At 43.5% G+C, this 18,504-nt stretch overlaps 2 protein-coding genes across 2 annotated transcripts in view; one reads left to right on the forward strand and one right to left on the reverse strand.

The window, feature by feature from the left end:
- mrpl44 (mitochondrial ribosomal protein L44) lies at nucleotides 1-12,656 on the forward strand. The gene is made up of 9 exons (XM_022230189.2): nucleotides 1-243; nucleotides 6,131-6,251; nucleotides 6,897-7,084; nucleotides 7,738-7,813; nucleotides 8,503-8,587; nucleotides 9,042-9,113; nucleotides 9,746-9,894; nucleotides 10,855-10,937; nucleotides 11,720-12,656. Exons 1-9 carry the CDS (start codon nucleotides 150-152, stop codon nucleotides 11,905-11,907), a joined length of 1,056 nt encoding a protein of 351 aa, XP_022085881.2. The 5' UTR covers nucleotides 1-149; the 3' UTR covers nucleotides 11,908-12,656.
- LOC110976568 (uncharacterized) overlaps nucleotides 12,463-18,504 on the reverse strand; it is a 19,984-nt gene continuing 13,942 nt past the window's right edge. Inside the window, exons 4-6 of the mRNA XM_022229945.2 lie at nucleotides 18,162-18,170; nucleotides 17,417-18,009; nucleotides 12,463-16,413 (exon numbers count right to left, since the gene is read on the reverse strand). Coding sequence (XP_022085637.2) covers nucleotides 14,312-16,413; nucleotides 17,417-18,009; nucleotides 18,162-18,170 — 2,704 coding nt within the window. The 3' untranslated portion in view covers nucleotides 12,463-14,311. The remainder of the gene's footprint in view (nucleotides 16,414-17,416; nucleotides 18,010-18,161; nucleotides 18,171-18,504) is intronic.

An 18,504-nucleotide genomic window follows, 5' to 3' on the forward strand; every position in this document is an offset into this window, starting at 1 on the left:
ACTGGAAAATGGCCCTTGTTCGGGCTTCCAGAGCTACGGCTGGGTCTATTGTCTGCACGTCTACACGCATTTCCAATGGAACGAAGACCTAGACCTAACTCTAGACAAGAGATTCGGATGCAGCCTCTAATGACTCTGAGGAAGTAAAAATGGCGACCGTCTGTACGCGACATGTGTTGACTTATGCCAGGCAATTGACAAATTCTTTTGTTCAGAGGAAGTCTTTACCAGTAACTCGAGTAGGTAAGTGGAATTGTCGAATTTCATAGGCCTGAATGTTAAACTGCTAGTTCTGTCCGCGGGAGGATAGACTGAAAGCCTGCCCACATGTGACTTCGACCTACCACCCAAGTTAACTAGTACTCCCTTTCATAGTCAGTACAAGCATTCGTACAAGTGATGGGATTTCAACAAATATTTTTATTCTCAGAATTAGATTCAGAATATAAGGCAGCACAAACATACCCTGAGATTGTCGGTGAAAACAACAGTAACAACTTAGCGATTTCTATTACGACAAAATTTTAAGAAATATATTTCAAATAATTTTTAAATACTTTATTATTTATTAAACTTTAAAAAAATATATAAAATAATTTGTTTTTTATTCTTTAAAGGTAAAGCATATCTCTTTTTGGAAAATGTGGTGGCCCTGTTTGGTTTGATAGTGGTTGCCCTGAAATTGAAAAGTGCCGTTTGGTTTGGTTGTCCTACAGTGCAGGACCATTCAGGTGCTTGCACTGTTTGCAGGTAGAAAGAAGCTCGGACGTTGTCAGCTTCCCAACCTGGTACTGCTGCCAGATCTTGATAAGCTTTGCCTGCATTGTCTTGAATCGATTTTGCTGGTACTGGCGAAGCTTGGACTCCTTTACCAACCTCACCTGCAGGTGTCCCAGCGATGCCTCGGTGTGAAGGAGTTGCACCACAGATTCAATGTGGAAATTCATAGGGTACGAGTTGACTTGGGTACGGCTTGATGTGGGTACGACTTGACTCGGGTACGACTTAACCTGGGTGTAAATTTTGGGGTACGAGTTGACCCATTACTGGCTGTAGTGGCTCTCTTTTACAATCTGTCTCTTATCTGTCGCCACCACAGCCCTACTTCAAGGCATGTCTTAAATGCCTGAAATCCAAACTGCAGGATTGTCACAAACTTTGAATTCTAATATCTTCCGAAATGAGAATGACTCAACAATTTTACTTACACCAGCGTATTCCTGTAGTATTACTTGCTGACCATGGGCGCCACCATTTTGAAAAACGAAAGCGGCACTTCTTGCATGGGATTTCAAGGCACCTGACAGGCGCTCTGGTATACGTTGTACTATACAAAACTGGTTCCCTGTCATACCTTGCGTGACAGACGAATAAGGAACCGGTGAAATTAAATTTGAATAACATTAATATGCATGTGCTGTATCATGCTCCACACGTGCTGTGGGCGGACTGTACACAAAAAAGTGCGTGCACAACCTAAGCAATACTGTGACAACATGAATTATGCATCTGCGGCACCTGTCGGGTGCCCTGACTTCGGGTTCTTTTTAAAACTTCAACATCTAGTCTAGCTATCTGTCCATTGCTCTAAAATCCAACTTGTCACTGCCAATTACCAATGCAGTCTGCTTATTGTATGTTTAGTTTACGAATAGAAAAAGGAAAGGCCGATCAACAGCACAATTTGTGCATGATCGCCACTTACCGCACCTGCGCGCGCCAGTACCGCCTCTGCATACTGTGTTCCCGATCAGCAAAGCTCTCGTCACTTGTTCATCACACTCATCATGCCCGCAGTGTAATCGTCTTTTTTTTATTCCTCAAGTATCAGCTTCATTTTAATAAAAATCTGATTACCACAATATTGTTTATTTATACATCTTTAACCAATAAAACTCTACAAACAAATTAAACACTTCAAAGAAAGATCATTGATGAACTTACATGTATTCCCGTTCAAGAGCCCTGCATATACACAGCCTTCTACACTAACCGAGGTTATTCTTATAAAATAGCAAGCTGTGTTGCAAATTTATGTTTAAAACTGAAAAATAAAGCAGAACAAAAACTGAACATTTTAGGGGTAACCAATAGGAGGTTTAATTGGTCAGTCTGAAGCCCCCGATCTGACAAAACAGAACTGCATTTTTTATATCGGTTCGACGGCAGGCGGTACCAGTCACTGCCTCCGTGTAGCAGGCAAGCAACAGACCTTCACTGGAAATCGTGCACGCGTAGTGCATGCATGCAGTTCGAATTCCTGTACATGTGTGCACCCTACAACTCAGGAACGGATGAATTACATGTACATCTACAAAATTAACGTTGTTTCTCACTTATTTTCCTCAATTTTGCATTCCATGGTTCGTTCTGAAATTCCTAAACCCCCAGACACATAGATAAGGCCACAAAGAACTTGTAAATATGAAAAATTAGTTTCTTCAACAAGGTAAACCAAGAACAAATTAGAGCCAAATTTGTGGTCGTTTTGTACACACGTCTTAGACCCTGGACATCAGTCGTAATAAAATGAAGACAACGTCCAAGTCAACGTCTTTTGAATTTTGGAGAACTGTTGTCACTTCACTATATGTAATGTCGTGGAGCGTTAGTATGACCGATTCCGTCCACAATCGAAAAATAGGAATACTAATGCTCCACTCAGTAGAGCTAACTTAGACCCGTAAACAGGGGCCCGACTACTACTACTAGTACTACTCCACAGACCTTCCATTACTGCATTTATCTTTTGGATGGTTCCGTACAATATGGCATTTTGAAAAGTGTTCTGCCATGGTCAGGTAGTTGTACCTGGAGCAAATCTACCCCTAAAGACCCTCATACATGCACATGTCATAATGAACTTCTATAGATATCGAACATCCATGTTCAAGCGTATTTGTAGAATTTGACCTATAGTATTGTCAAAAAATGAGTTTTTTTCTACCATCCTCACCTCACATCCCTCGACGATCCGTACACATCTGCATTCTCTTGTGGCCGTACGTCACGCGACAAAACAGACGCAGTGTATTTGCCTAACGAACATTTATGTTGCTTTGGATACCAGTCCCGATAATTCTGACTATTGTCGTTAAGATTATGTAAAGAGACGTCTGGGAAATCTGTGGTCTAGGGACCTACACTAATCACATATCAGCTAATTAATCACATATGAGTTGGGCTGTCCCAACTACTGTATAACACTCCAGTTGGGACAGTCCTAACTGTAGCTGGGACAGTCCTAACTGTAGCTGGGACAGTCCTAACTGTAGTTGGGACAGTCCTAACTGTAGTTGGGACAGTCCTAACTGTAGTTGGGACAGTCCTAACTGTAGCTGGGACAGTCCTAACTGTAGTTGGGACAGTCCTAACTGTAGTTGGGACTGATGCTGAATTTGGGGGAAGCAGGTGGCCCCTAACATTAGCCCTAGCCTAGCCCAAGTGGACTCCCTGACCATACTGTACTTTATGAGAACTCAGAGTCACTAGCGAATCGGCCAGTTTGCTTTGGGTTTGGACAACTCGACCATTTGCCAACTCGACTATTGAGACAACTCGATCGTTGAGACAAGTCGACTGTCTGACCGTTGAGACAAGTCGTCAGTTGAGACACGTCCACTCAGCCCAGCCTGCCTTCGTCTGCTAAAACAACCGTGTAAAATAATGGGAGGGAATTTCATGTAGTAGATAAACGAGCCTAATTTCTGAGGTATTATAAAAATGGTGGTCGCAGTAGGTGAATCTTTGCACTATGAATCGATCTTGCACCTGTGCTGACCTAGCCATATATTTGAATACATGTATTACCTGATCACAGTTGTTTTCCTAGCTCCGGATTTTTCCTAGTTCCAGATTGCTTGAAATAAAACCTACAGTGCCTCTGTTGTGTTGTTCTTCAGTTCTTCATGTACATTCTCAGACAAGTGCCGTTTAAAATAAAAGATGAAATGTAAGCTTTTTGTTGTACAACACTTGTTCTCTGAAATTTCTAGAAAAAGAATTTTTGGCCAGATTTCCGATTCGCACCTTGACAATTTTGAACTGTTTGTCAAAAGCATGGAAGCGAAAAAAAATTGATAAATATTTACAGGGCAATATGTCACTCACTACGTGTGATCCCAAATCCTTTTTTTTTCATACTCAATGACTTCTAAGGTTTCTGTTTGATTAAAACTGGCCGAAAACTGAATGCATATTTTTTTTTCTAGTTTCCGATTGCGCATTAACTGCACACAATATACATTACAAACTCAACTTACATATACTACTATGTGGATGTAGCAGAAAGGTATGTGATGTAGTGGGTTTGTCAAGTGTGCGGCGAGGGGATAGTATCATTAATAGCTAAAAAGTCAAGTCAAAATTACACAAGATCCACTTTTTTAATTCATTGGAATTAAGAAATTTTTCATTAGAAAATCAGCTTTTCACAATGTTTCTGGCTGAAAAATGGATTTCTCGCATGGTACATTAACAAAATGGATTTCTCGCATGGTACATTAACTTTCCAGAATTGGGTAAACCAATCCAGAACAGGGAAAAGTGTTGTCGCCTTTTTCGTTGTTTTTGTATTTGCCCGAATTAAAAGCTTAGAATTTGAAAATAATTCTGTGGTATCTTTAACACACAAGGTGGACTACTGACCACATTTCACTGGAATTTAAAGATCTTTTGTAGCTGCAATCTGACTGAATATTTTTTGCGATCCGGAATTAGGAAAATGACTGTATCCACCCTGAGCTGAAGTGCACCCTCACCAGAGAAAGAGAGACGGATGATTCTAAGTTTCCCAATGGGTTCTTGCATTCGTTCAGTGTGCTAAGTTCGTTGCGTGAACCCAGCATGCTCCATGTCAAACGCACATAAACTTGACCTAGATGAAGATTCTTTTGATGTATATTGATGAAATTTCATATATATTCACAGTGGCTGGGTCAGGTAACCAGACAGGAAACAAAATGGTGTGGTCTGACTGGGTAGTTGTCTTTAGCCAAATTCGGGTAACAAAATTGTTGTTTTCTTGCTTAAGTATTGGCAAAAATGGATCCTCAATGTCTAAATGTCACTTACATATACATGTAGTTTGAAGAAGTGGACTTTGTTTCCTTATTATACGAACAGGGTGCTAAAAGTTATGAACAATGTCCGAATAATAAAAAGACATTTTCTGCCATTGGTTCTACATGTACATGATGTTTAGTGTGGATTTTTTATAGGTGTTTAATCATAGAAATACTACTCCATTTGGCAAAAAATCCACTAGTACGTGTACATGTAGGTGGTTTACAGGAATGAGTTGCGTATGCAGATGCCACTGGACTACCGGTGCCCATGCCTAAACCCTTTGAGACTTGTCTGAAAAGTTCAAAGTGTTTTTTCAGTAAACAACTCGGTATTTTCCCTCCTAAATTTTGAGCTTTTCTGGACATATTTTTGCTTTCTGATGGCTATTAAGTCACTGTGGGAAATGATTTAAATACCAGCATTCGTACATGGAACTCTACCCAGTTTACACGCCTGTGTTTTGTGTACCATTAAAATAGGGTCGAAACCATACTGGTTTTACACTGTAGACATAACCGTGATGACAGAAATGGCAAAATGAAATGTACAGATCGACCTACTTTCCAATCAGCATCTGAGAGTTACATGTATGAGGTTCACATGTGTACTTGTGAAGACAAGCCACAGCCAAACGGTTGACTTTGGCTGCAATTGATACATGAACACAAGTATATGGAATTTGGCTGCAGCCGCTTCCCATAATTTGTAGTCTTAGCCACGACTGACCTGACTGGTTGAAATGGCAGTTGGCCATAAAATGGCATGCTGGGTGTCACATGGACCATTTACAGGGCTCCACATTATTTATGCCCAAATGGCAGGAGAGAGGATTTCACACTTGATCCTAAGGTGGAAGTGAATTGCTGTTTGCTACATGTATTTTCATCATCAGATGGGGATCTACTGGGATCATAGTTTGGGTGTAATTGCATCAAGAAGCACGAGCAGCAAATGCCAAAGAAAACCCAGTATTTTGAATTTTTTTAATAAATCTTTTACTTTGCCAGTAAGCAGTTGCAAACCTAACAAAGAATTATTGGACGTTTCTTTTACCCTTTTCCAGAGGTGAGGTACCATGCCCGCTGGTTCGCTCCATTCCTGTTTGCACTTCAGAGACAAATCAAGGCTATCAAGCAGAAATATGGGCCGGAAGAAAAGAAGCCCAGATCACATCAAGAAAACTGGTCAGTCTGCTTCTTACATTAAAATTTACATCACCCCTGCTAGTGTACAGGTTCCTGCTGCAGCATTCGATTCATTGTGGCCCAACTATAGCGTCAGTCCCAACTGTAGCACTGCAGTTGATCTGACTCAACTATTGTTACATTCAGCATATTTCTCACTTTCTCCATGTTTTCATGGCTCACACCTGACAGAATTAACCAAAACTACATGTACATGTATCCCAAAATACAAAATGCCAATCTGGCATTTCATCCTTGGTACAAACCAAAATTAGATTCTGCCGGCTTGTGCTGCCCATTCATACATGTACATCCAAAGTGACACGTGTCGCATGCTATGGTACACAGAAGTGCCTTGTAACAGCTGGGTTAGCCTAACTGCAGTACCATTGTTGGGACATTTGGGTTTTATCCTTGATTTTAAATTTTTGCTCATCAATATGCAAACTTGCCTGGACTCTGATTTTGGTTCATGAATATGCCAATTTGCCTTGATTCATATTTTTGCTCATGAATATGCAAATTTGCATCACAGAAAAAAAATGAAAAGGCAGCAATGCAAAAAAGTAAAATTAAAACTTTAAAGTGCCTGCATAAGGATTGCATTAAGGGAAAAATATACTTTGTGGGCTTTTGAAACCTTAGGGACTATGATAGTGAACTCTATGCTTTTGGCAAGCGTTTGGGTGAGGATTTCACAGATGCCACATTGCGAACGGCCCTGACCGACCAAAGCTACGTGGAGCAGGAAGAGACGAGGCGGGAGGAGATGGGAGTGACGGGAGACTCGGTCAAGCTGGAGATTGAAGACAACCAGGAACTGGCACAAACCGGTGAGCAGACATGAATGGGAGGACACTAGGTGCCAGTTTATGGAGCTGGGAATGTGCGGGAACTTGCTACCCACAGGAAATGTCTTATCAAATCCCACTGAACGAGTCTTATGGTCAGTGCTGTAGTAAATCGATTTCAGCTGACATTAGACAGAGAAAACTGAGCTCTGTGATATGATGTGTTGCTCAGTCTGGCAACCGATGAAAATGGATGGTTTTTGTGTCTTCGACAACATGTAGGTCAAATTTGTTGCTTGCCATCGACATGTACAGAATCATGTGATGATTACAGCTGATGGGCGTTGTTGAAATGTGGCTGGATATTGATTCAGAAAGCAAATGTCAGCAATACTGGGCAGTTAGCCAATAAAATCCCCCTATGCTTCCTTAACCATAACTCCCCTCCCCCTTTTTGGCCCATTCTGCTAAGATTAATCCTCAAAATCCTCCAACTGCCTCCAGGTAAAGATTGGATACAGCTTTATAGTCCTCATAAATCATCTTTTATTTCTAGAATGTGTTTCTGGGAGTGCTGGCCACTGCCTCAATCCTTCAAAATCTTCGAAAATAGTGAGGAAGATTGAAGTAAATTTGAATACCGGTTTGTGAGCGAGTTGAGAATGTGGTCTTTTGCCTTCCACCCTTGCCTGCAGGTGGGGTCTTTATCTCAGACTACATCAAAGCCTACTTGAGGCGTGTCTACCCAAAACTTCCTGACGAGGGAATCTGGTAAGTCTGTGGGAAGAACCGTGCCCAGCATAGGCTCTGCATATTAAAGGGGGGGGGTGCTTTGGGCTGAGTCCAACTTACTTGAAAGCAGCTTGAAAATACACAGAAGTTTGTGGCAGGGGTCTCAGCCAGGTCTCATAGAGTCATGTGTCATTTCAAGCTGCAGCCAAGTGATTCTGACGTAGCCTTTGTCACTTGGAACCCACGTGCCGTTTGAGTTCGCTTGCTTGTCCTGTATGTTGCAGGATTTGCACAGGTTTATCTAGAAATGCTTGAATCCATGGAGTTTAGTCACATGGCCACAATGGCGATTCAGGTGTCAGCCAAGGAGAGGCACCATCACAGAAGGAAATCTTGTCCAGCATGCATTCTACAAAGCAATCTTCCAGTGTTTGTTACGACTGCGTTCTTCACAAGTGTTGTAGTGGACCCCCAGCTCTTCCTATAAATCATTGTATATCCTTAGTTGTTTGTGACCGGACTAGTCATAGACTCCGTTGCAGCACCGCACTTAAAACAGTGAAGTACGATAACGCCTTCAGTGCGCTTGTAGCCACTGGCCAGTATTCCTTGAGATTTCTCTGCACAAAATGTACCAAGTTCATGTGGTATTTTCAGGGTGATTGCATTAAAATGTCAATACAGCATGTTTTGTGAAATTAACACAGTATTGGTCTTTTGCAACACAGTGCAGTTAGTGACTATCTGACAAGACCAGAGCTTCTAGTGCATGTCGGCAGCCATCTTGGTTTGAGAGACATCATTCTGTGTGCAGTAAGTGAAGAATTAATTTTTCCTTGGCAAACCCATCCGAGCTTCTTTCTCTGAGTGCGATTTCTCAGGTTTTTTTCCCAGATTTCAGTATTTGCGATCCAAAATTTTTAGATTTGCAGAGAATAATTCAGGCTTTGCCACTTTCTGCAGAAAAAAAAAAAATCAACCACGTGTAAAATTCGCATAATGAAAGCCAGTTGGGAGAGAGGTCATGTCACAAGCCCCGAAAAGTCACACTGTTATGTTACCGTCATCGTTGCAACCTCTCTGCCCAATTTTTTTGTGGATTTTTCGTCATCCCCTAATCTCACCCCTGCGAGAGCTGCAAGGGTGTCACTGTTTGTTTCATTCCTGGATTCACTTATTTTCAAATCGTCCCTCAAGACAAAGAGTTTATCATGACAAACAGACATGTCCACTCTCCTGCTGCACCACACTTCTTGTCTTCCAACAGGGTTTCCCTACACCCCCTGAAGTCGCAAGCTCTGCTCTTCAGGCCATAGTGGGAGCCATACTTCAAGACACTGTAAGCTGGCTCTTTGACACACGTCTGACGACATTAAGACAGGGAGTCGTTTTCTGATCACAGTTAAAATTTGAATGGCCACCCCAGTGGTTTGAAGAATTTCTTTTGATGGACAATCTTGAAGATGTCCACACAGACAAATGGAATATGACGGGGATAAAATAACTGGAATTTTTTTTTTCTGTCTTCAATACATGTGAGTTCAGTAGGAATGTGTGGTATTTCTTGCCACTGTAACCTGCGGACGCGGCCCTAGTTGTTTTAGAGCACTCGACCTGCTCTGGGAAAATGAGTCATAAGGCTATTCTCGGTAGTCGTGCTTCATTTTGCATTAGACACAGCATGCTGAGCTTTTCATGATGAAAATGGACATTGGTAGGTGAAAAATGTTGAGGGTCCCCATTGATTTCTGTGGTGCAAGGTTCTTTCCCTAGCCTGTGATTTCGTAAGTGGCTCTGGTGACTTGTGACTCTCTTTTACAGTTGATCAAATGCAGCATTGATAATTTCAGTTTTTTTGTATTGAAGTGGGAGTCTGGTTCCCATTCACCGTACTGTATTTCTGAATGGGGGTAGGACGCTGGTGTATGGAGCCACGGTGTAATTGGCAGTGCTTGTGTTATCTACTTTCAGAGTGCCGAGAGGGCTGGTCTCTTTGTACGCGATTTCCTCCTGTCCCAGTTGGTGGACAAAGACATCAATGAGCTATGGCCCATCACCAATCCGATGGGCTTGCTGGTGGAACTGCTTGAAAGGGAAGGCAGAGCCCCACCCGAGGTCAGGTAGGTGTGGATGGGATGTGTGGGAGGGGGTTAGTAGCCTAGTTGTTTGGGTTCATGACTCACTATCACGGGTCCGGGGTTCGAATCCAGCTGCTGGCCATGTGTTGTGTCTTTGGGCAAGCAAAGCAGCCGAGTCCCTTTGATGCAGTATTGCCCATCAGGCTGGTGTGTTTATCACCAGCTTCCTTGGCATTGAATGACTGAGAATATTTTGATTCCCACCAGGATGGGATGCCAGTCCATTGCAGGTTGCTCACCAGTTAATGGTGGTACCATTTATATAAACTGTACTCCTGGTTGAAGAAAGGCCATTGAGGCAAAGAGGCTTGCATCTTTTAACTTGTTGGCAAAGGTCAGGTGCATAGATATCTAATCTTTAACCAAGACATAATATCCAATTAAGACAAAACATAATGTGCACCTGATGTTGTAAGTTTCGGTCAGCAACACAGGCAGTGTCGACAGTCATTTTGCAATATTTGAACATGATTAATACGCCCTGTAGCATTCAATGATGGCATGTGTACATTTTCCATAAATCTCTCTGATCTGTTTCCAAAGTGGCACTGGCGTCTAGCTGGTCACTTTACCATGCCATCTGCAAGAGTTAGGGAAAATATTTTCCACTTGATGAAACACGTGGTTGGAGGATCGCATTCCTTAGATAAGAGGAGATTGAGGGGTGAGAAAATGTAGTGATCTCAAGTTTACCCTTTGACCTCATTCACATGCTTTAAAATCAGTGCTCTGAATTTCAAATCACAGGTTTTATCATCACAAGTAGATGATAAAACCATTTCTATCAAAATGGGTCACACATTGTGCATTTGAAAACAGAAAGTCTCAGTAGAAACCCCAGGAACTAATTGTCCATACATTTACCTATTACAGGTTCTGAGTGAATCACACTGATTGTTTTCTTGAGCTTGTAGTGTTGCTTTCTGTCTTGTTGCTTTCTAGACTCCTACGGCAAGTTGGTACATCGACCATAATGCCTCTGTACATGGTGGGAGTTTACAGTGATAGAAAGCTCTTAGGATGGGGTGAGGAATTCATGACCTTTTGATTTACATGTATTTAGGTTTTATATAGATTTAATTATTTCAGTAAAACAAAAAGGGTCAAATGAGCAAAAAAATTTAGCATCAAAGACATTGAGGTTAATTAATGGTTAACTCGCAATGTGAAGACTGGTCATTTTTCCCCAAAGGTTTCTTGCTAATATTTCATATCAGGACAATAATGTGGCTGCCTTTCTATCTCAAGGTTTGGAGGAAAATTTTAAGTCACAGTAACCATACCATCTTCAAGTGTTCCAGAGACACGCAAATGCCTTCAACTTTTTGTCCAGGGGTAAATTAATTCAGCAGTAGGAACAATTTGCACATGACGGGCAAAGGCATTTTGGGAAGCATACTTTTTCTTTGGAGGTGCATGCTTTTTCCAATTTGGGTATTTCTGTTGGCAATTTCATGCATGCCAGAATTTAGAGAGACCTCCAAGGTGCACACTTCTGGGCACATCTGTGTACATTGTACGCTGACTGAAATTCTTGTATAAGCAGCGCATGTGTAGAATTCTTTCAGTGAACCATTTAATGCAGCAGGCTGTCGTTATGAATGCAAATCAAGTGTGCACTAGTCTTTTCTCAAGCACTGTTAGTGCTATGTGGATTGTAGTCCTCCTCTTGACTACAGGCTACCATCATTGGGGACCCCAATGGACATCCTGTCATCCCGCGCTTACATCGGACCATTGACCTTGTGCAAAATGACTGTCTGTGGCCTCAATGCCAATGATCTGCTCTATTATCTCTATTTTTCAGGCCCTGGGGAGACATTGGCCATTGCTGAGGAAGAAGCAGCGCGGGTTGCCCTCAAGCACATCTTTGGCACCACCGAGAACAGTCCACCCCTGCCTCTGGACTCAGTGAAGTTCAAGCAGTTGAACGTAGCAGTTGTTGAAGAGGTTCGGCGGGGACGACTAGGCGGTCAATCTGCCATTTCACAATGAGAAGAGTTAGGCAAAGCAAACTGTGACTTTGTTTGCGGGACGGTCTCAACAGTGGACAGCTATGCAGTGCACATTTTGTTAGTACTTCAGACTAGAAAGGGATGGGTTATTACCTTTGGGTTATTTTTAACATTTGGTAAACATTTCCAAATGGGTAATTCCATGAGGTTGGGGCACAATTTGTGAGTGTCCTTGTTACATAGGTAACTTTTACCACCTGTCATGATGTGTAAACTTGGTCATTTACTCTGTAAAAGTAACATTCACCACTTTATTCAGCCTTGCAAGATGGAGAATTTGGAATCCACATGCAGGCAAATAGCTGTTCATTTTTACGGAACCCACGAAACAATGGACACCGTCACAAATGGTGCCCCAACCTCATAGCATGATCCAAATGTAAAGGTTGAAACTAGACTGGCAGGTTGTTTCCAGAGCTTCTTTTGCATAGTTCCAATCATGGTCAGACTTGTGTGCAGTGGAGAGAGTGGCAAGTTACAGTTGGGAAAATTGAGTATTGTGCTTTACATTTAAATGGACAGTGTACAGTGTACATGCATTAACACCTCTCATTTTTATTAAGTGTCCAAGGAAACAAAGTTTTCGTAAAATCACTGCATCTTTTGTGGTTGGAAATCATTACTATAACAATGTTACACATCAGTGTTTCAACGGTACCTTATATTTACAGTGTATGAGAATCAAGAATAAACATCCATAAAGATGAATGTCTGGTCGACACACCCAAAGATGTTAGTGTGGGGGAAAAACACTGGCTATTTTGAAGTTTGTCACAGTAATTTAAAACGGATTGCTACAAGTTACTGTTTTTCTTCCAAATTGAAAGTTAAACCAAAAAAAAAGAAACCTCTAGACACTGGAAATTTTGGATGTTGGCCACATAAATTCCTTGAAGTTCATGCATGTACTAATGCATTCTGCTTTCCAAACTAATCAAGAATTACAGATTTTATAGACATTTGCCTTACAGCATCTTTGGAATAGGAAACCACTGATCTTTTGACATGTATTTTAGTTGAACAGAATTTTTGTTTAAGCTGTTCGATCACATGTGCAATGCAGGAGAGTGCTCTGCTGAATGTTGGCAGCAAGACTAGCATCTAGTGGGTAAACCAGCATTGCATTGTCTACAGGAAGTGAACAAGATTCTTGGGACCTGTTTTTAGAGGGTGCACTTTATTAACCCCTTCACGCCGGGACGCTTAAAATGCCGTAAAAATTGAGATCCTCTGCCCGCTTTTCAGCTATTATTCTCGGCCCACGCTCAAGCGAACACGGTGAAAGAAGGCAGACCCTGGCTCTTGTGTATATGGTAGTTGGTCTTTGTGTGTAGCCCAGAAATGAAAAGACCGAATTTGCATCATAATCACCAGCTTCACAATAGTCCCTACTTTGAAAAGAAGCAACGGGAATGTGGAAGCTTGAGTAGAGCCGCATGCCACCGAACAATCAGCCTTTGCACAGTGTAATTCAAAGCGTGCAGAGCACGCTGAGCCACAAACCGAGATTTTGCAGTTTGGCAGGTGGCCTTCGTGGCCAAGCGAGGCTGGAATTCTTGGAGTCGGCTTTCAGAAAGAAATTCCCATTGAGAAGGGGTTAACCCCTTGACGACAGCTATAGCCGCTTCCCGGTGCGAAGGGGTTAAATGAAAATACACCGACATTGTACACGTAAACATTTATAAGCTGCACATGCAAAACTAGCTAAACAACCTCAAAAAGCACACTTCCCATGATGATATTTACACACTTTTAATACAGTCAGCTCTCGTTATGATGAAGTTGTAGGGACCAGAGAAGTTACTTTGTTACAACCAGGACTTTGTTATCAAAGGAGTAGAAAAACAGAATGTGCTCGTTTAACACCATTTTATTATATCAGTGTTCTTTATACATCAGGAGTAGACTATTATTTTTTTCTTCAACTGTTTCTCAGTTGCTGAATTTACACCATTATATAAGATTTATCTTTGCACTATAAAGAGAATAACCAGATCAGAGGAATTCACATTTCGCACAGTAAACTGACTGTCAAAAAAAACTGCCCATACAGGAGTGAAAACACTGCAACTTCCAACTAATTATCCAACTATGAGCTCACAAACCAGAGCTGTGGCCAAGATAAATGCAGGAAAAAAAATGGCCAGACTGGTGACCAAGAAATGTTTGACATTGTTCATTTCAATAATTTGTGACTGGACTGGAATTGACTTGGAGCTCCTTTGGACTCGACACTGTCCTCAACTACACGTACATATAACATTTGGCATCACCAAAATATAGAGTGCTATTTTAGCATTTCTAGAATATTTACACTATGGAGATAAAAAATTAGAACGCAGTTTTCACTTCCGCAAATTGGAAGTCTTCCAAGACAAAAAAATTTACTGTGACTGCACAATGTGCACCAAGCCTTCAAAGTTGGCCACTCTGTTGCCACTCTGCAATAGCTGCAAGATTACGTCAGCAGCTTGTACTTCGTGCTCCGGGTGACTGAGAATGATCCGATGGGTAACTTCTTGCATTTCTGCTTGTGGCAAGTCCTCCGCAGCTACCACGGGTAGCTCCTGTTGGACAGCTTCTTGCATGCTGGAGTCTGCAATGGTCTGGTATGACCCCTCGGGATTCCCGTTGGAAACGTCCACCTGCATCCCCCTCTCCGTGCTGTCCTCTGGGGTCTGGTAGGAGACGCCTTCAAGTCCAGGGATGCCTTGGGGGACCCCTTGCAAGTTGGGCTCCAGCGCCACTTTGTGGGTCCTCTCGTGGTTCTTTCTGGTGCCCAGGTGAGAGAAAACTTGCTTGCAGTATCGGCACTGGTATGGCTTCTCTTTGGTGTGGACGCGCATGTGCGTGGTCAGGTGGGTGTTCTGCGAAAAAGCCTTGCTGCACACTGTGCATTTGTAGGGTCGCTCCTTGGTGTGAACCCGCTCGTGGCACAGCAAGGCGTTGGCATGGCCAAAGGTCTTGGGACAGTACTGGCACATGTAGGGCTTCTCGTTGGTGTGGATGCGCTCATGTCGTGACCGGACAGCACTGAAGTGGAACACCCTACCGCAGTGCCGACAGGGGTAGGTCGGCCTCCTGTGCACATTTCTTTCGTCCAGGTCCGACTGGTGTTCCCTTCTCTCGTGCGTTATCAGCCGGGCTCTGTTCTCAAAGACCTTCCCGCAGTAGGTGCAGAGGAGATCAGGCCCCGCTGTGCAGTGCAGCTGCTCGTGGCTCAAACGGTAGCTGGTGCTAGAGAAGAAGGAGTTGCAGCCGATGCGGCAGGGGTAAGGCTTCTCCTTGGTGTGGGTGCGCATGTGGCGCTTCAGCGTGACAGGTCCCTTCACAACCTTCTGGCACACCTCACACTGCACGTCACGGGTGTACCTCTGCATGACGTGTATCTTGTGGTGGTTCTTGAAGGAGTACCGGTCTTCAAACGTCTCGGGGCAGGAGGGGCACTTGATCACCATGTCCTCAGCCTTGGCGTGGAGCTGCTTGTGCCGCGTCAAGTGAATCTGGCGGGAGAATGTCTTGGGGCACTCCGTGCAAGAGAATGTCTTGGGCAATTTAGCCCGTTCAGGCTTTTCCCGATGAGTCTTCTCGTGCCGTTTGACATTGAAGGGCCTGGCGAACACCTTGTCACAAACTTTGCAGGACCGCCTTTCAGATGGATTGGCCGGGAGGTGGTGACTCTTCCTATGGCGCCCAAGTCGGTACTTGTTTTCAAGAACCATCCCACACGTTTTGCACTCAAACGGCTTCTTTGTGGGCAACATTCCCTCCTCCCGTTTCTTGGACGCCGTCTTCAGTTTGTTCTTGTGGTGTTGTTTCCTGTGTCTCTCCAGATCCCTGACTCTGCGGAAGTCCTTCCCGCATTCCTGGCACATAATGATGTTGGGAGGGGCCTTGGCATCTTTTCCCCTCAGCAGCCGCCGAGTTTTCCTGGACAAGGTGTCTCCTCCAGTTGTCTTGGGCTCCTGCTCAGCTTGGACCTCCCCCTTTTCTGTAATCTCCTCTTCACTCTTGTCCTCATCACTTTTGTGGGCAATCATGTGCCGGTCCAGAGACGCTTTCTGAGTGAACCTGCCGCCGCACTTGTTGCAGGTGAACTTCTGGCTTCGGGTACGGAGCTGGCGGTCCCTGCCCTGGCTAGCTACCTTCCCTTGCAGTGACACCTTGGACTTGTTACAAGCGCAGGCACTGTCAGATGGTGCTGGTCCCTGCTCAGCAGTGCTAACTCGGGTACCAGTCTGAGGCTTGCATCGGAATGTCTGCCCGTGCACGCAGATGAAAATGATCTCTTCACCCGTCCCGTCTTCATGGGTGACAGTAAGTGTACACTCCCCATCTGTTGTTGCTCTGTCACTGCTAAATGCAGTCTGTTTGCTGACAGTGTCCACTGGACCTTCACTGACTCTCATGAGGGTGTCAACAGCTACCACCTCCACAGCTTGATCTGCTCCGCCTCCAACACTGGCTCCGTCTACCACTTTCTTGCCTGCAAGTCACATGACAAATCAATAGAATAAATCTCCCGGCAGGCTATTCGTTCTTCTCCACAAATGTTCACAGGCCTCGAAATAGTGCTTGCCCAGCGTACAAATTCTAGCAAATTCTAGCTTGCTCTGGGCTACCTAAACTTGGTTCCTTGGTTGCCCAGCGGGCTAGTGAAAAATTCAGTGTTAAACCCACACAAGTGCATGTACCTGTTAAAGTTAGATCAAAATATATATGCTTTCAGTGATAATAAATACACAATCGCAAACACTGAGATGCGAGTGCATTGCTAAATGTAGTCGTGACTTTTCAAGTGCGGCCACATTGGCATGCAGCGGTACTGTATCGCTCATCACTGGAGTGCTGCAGTGCTTTTGTCCCTGTGGGTATCAATGCTGCAACCAGTGGTATACTGTTTCAAAACAAAGACGGATTACCTCCACTAATGCCAGCTGAAAAATGACGGTAATTCCCAGCAGCTCGGTCTTTTGTTTTGAGTACGGCCTTCTGTTACAAGGCCCAGCTACTTTGTCCGATTTTGGGCACCCCGGCTACGTGTACAGACCCAAAAGGCACCCGGTACAGGGAACCCCAGCACCAAGTGGTTAAATAACATCATCACTGTCTTTAAAAATTATTAACCACATTTGTTTGGAAGTTTTGCAAGCACAGAAACTCTGGACTTGTGGTCATAACAGCAGTCATCCCAAAAACCTTCACATCTGTGAAGGAATTTAAAGAAACACCATTCTCATGTGGCCTTGTATAGGACATGGCAAAATAGTGAATGAATCGGATGCTGATTCTCATGTTACTGAGTTGGCATCAAATTCATCTGGGTTAGATGAACCATGATACTTTTTAAGCCGAGACCGTAATGTCAACCAGAGTTCCAGAAAATGTTTATAGCCTTGCACTTGTCTGCTGCAGGAATAGTACAAGTACATGTATGATCAATGATTAGAATTCAAACATATGAAACCAACTGGATCGCAGAAGAATACCTGCGGTGTGTAGGGTGAGGTCCAATGCTTGTAGCGTGGGCTCACTGACCGTAGCATCAACCTCTCTCACATCACCTGTGGTTAAACTATCGCCAGTCATGACCTTGTTGCTGCTAGTTTTGCCTGTCGCAACTGCACTTTCGCTGCCTCCATTGCCCAGTATGTGCTGAGCATCACCTGTTGCAACAACCACGGTGCCGCCAGCTTCACTTGTTGCAACAACAGTGCCCAACTCGGCTTCGCTCGCTGCGACAACCACGGCGTTGTCGACGTCACTCGAGGACACCTCCACGGCATTGCCGGCCATCATCTGCTTGTAGTCGGAGATGACTATGGCGTCGGTGCCGTTACTCGTCACCAATACAGCACCCCCAGCTTCACTCGTGGTGATCAGCACCGCGTCGCCAGCTTCGCTGGTTGTCACCACCAGGGTGTCACCATCAGATTCGCTGGTGGTCCTCACAATGCTTTCTCTTGCTTCAACCAATGAATGTTCACCTGTCTCGAAGATGTCCATATCAGGTGCTTGGTTGACACTCTCCACTACCACATTAGTGGAGCTTGAATCTGGTTCCATAGCTGCTGTTAAATACCTTCGACCAAGAAGTGGTACAATATTTCAATTTGCTGATTAACTTCAAACCTACATGTAACTCTGACCCTGCAAGATCTATAAATTCCAACTGGCAATTTTAGGTTTTGCCAAATAAAAAAAAAGAATGCATAAAAAACAACCAGTCCAAACCCTCTTGAACTGCAGCAAAATAAGCGCATGGTAATGATATTTACATTAAAAGTGTGCACTGCACATGCAATGTTTGAACGAAGCAAAACAATTTTTTATTGCATTTGGGTTTTCGGAATATCCCCTTTGTACTAATGTACAAAATGTTTGAACTGGAAATCAATCGCCACTGCACAGACCAACAGCACTGATGTGAAGTTAGTTCTACATTCGATGTTCGACATTCAGTGTTGAACAGGGAACCGTTTGATATTCAACATTGAATAAATAACCATTTTGACATTCAGGACGCACACCCCTAAAAACGATGGAGTGCAAAAGGACAACCAAAAAACAAGCTGTG

Source organism: Acanthaster planci, linkage group LG09, assembly GCF_054643075.1.
Source record: "Acanthaster planci isolate LZ-2023a linkage group LG09, COTS_SCS, whole genome shotgun sequence".
NCBI classification, from domain to species: Eukaryota; Metazoa; Echinodermata; class Asteroidea; order Valvatida; family Acanthasteridae; genus Acanthaster; species Acanthaster planci.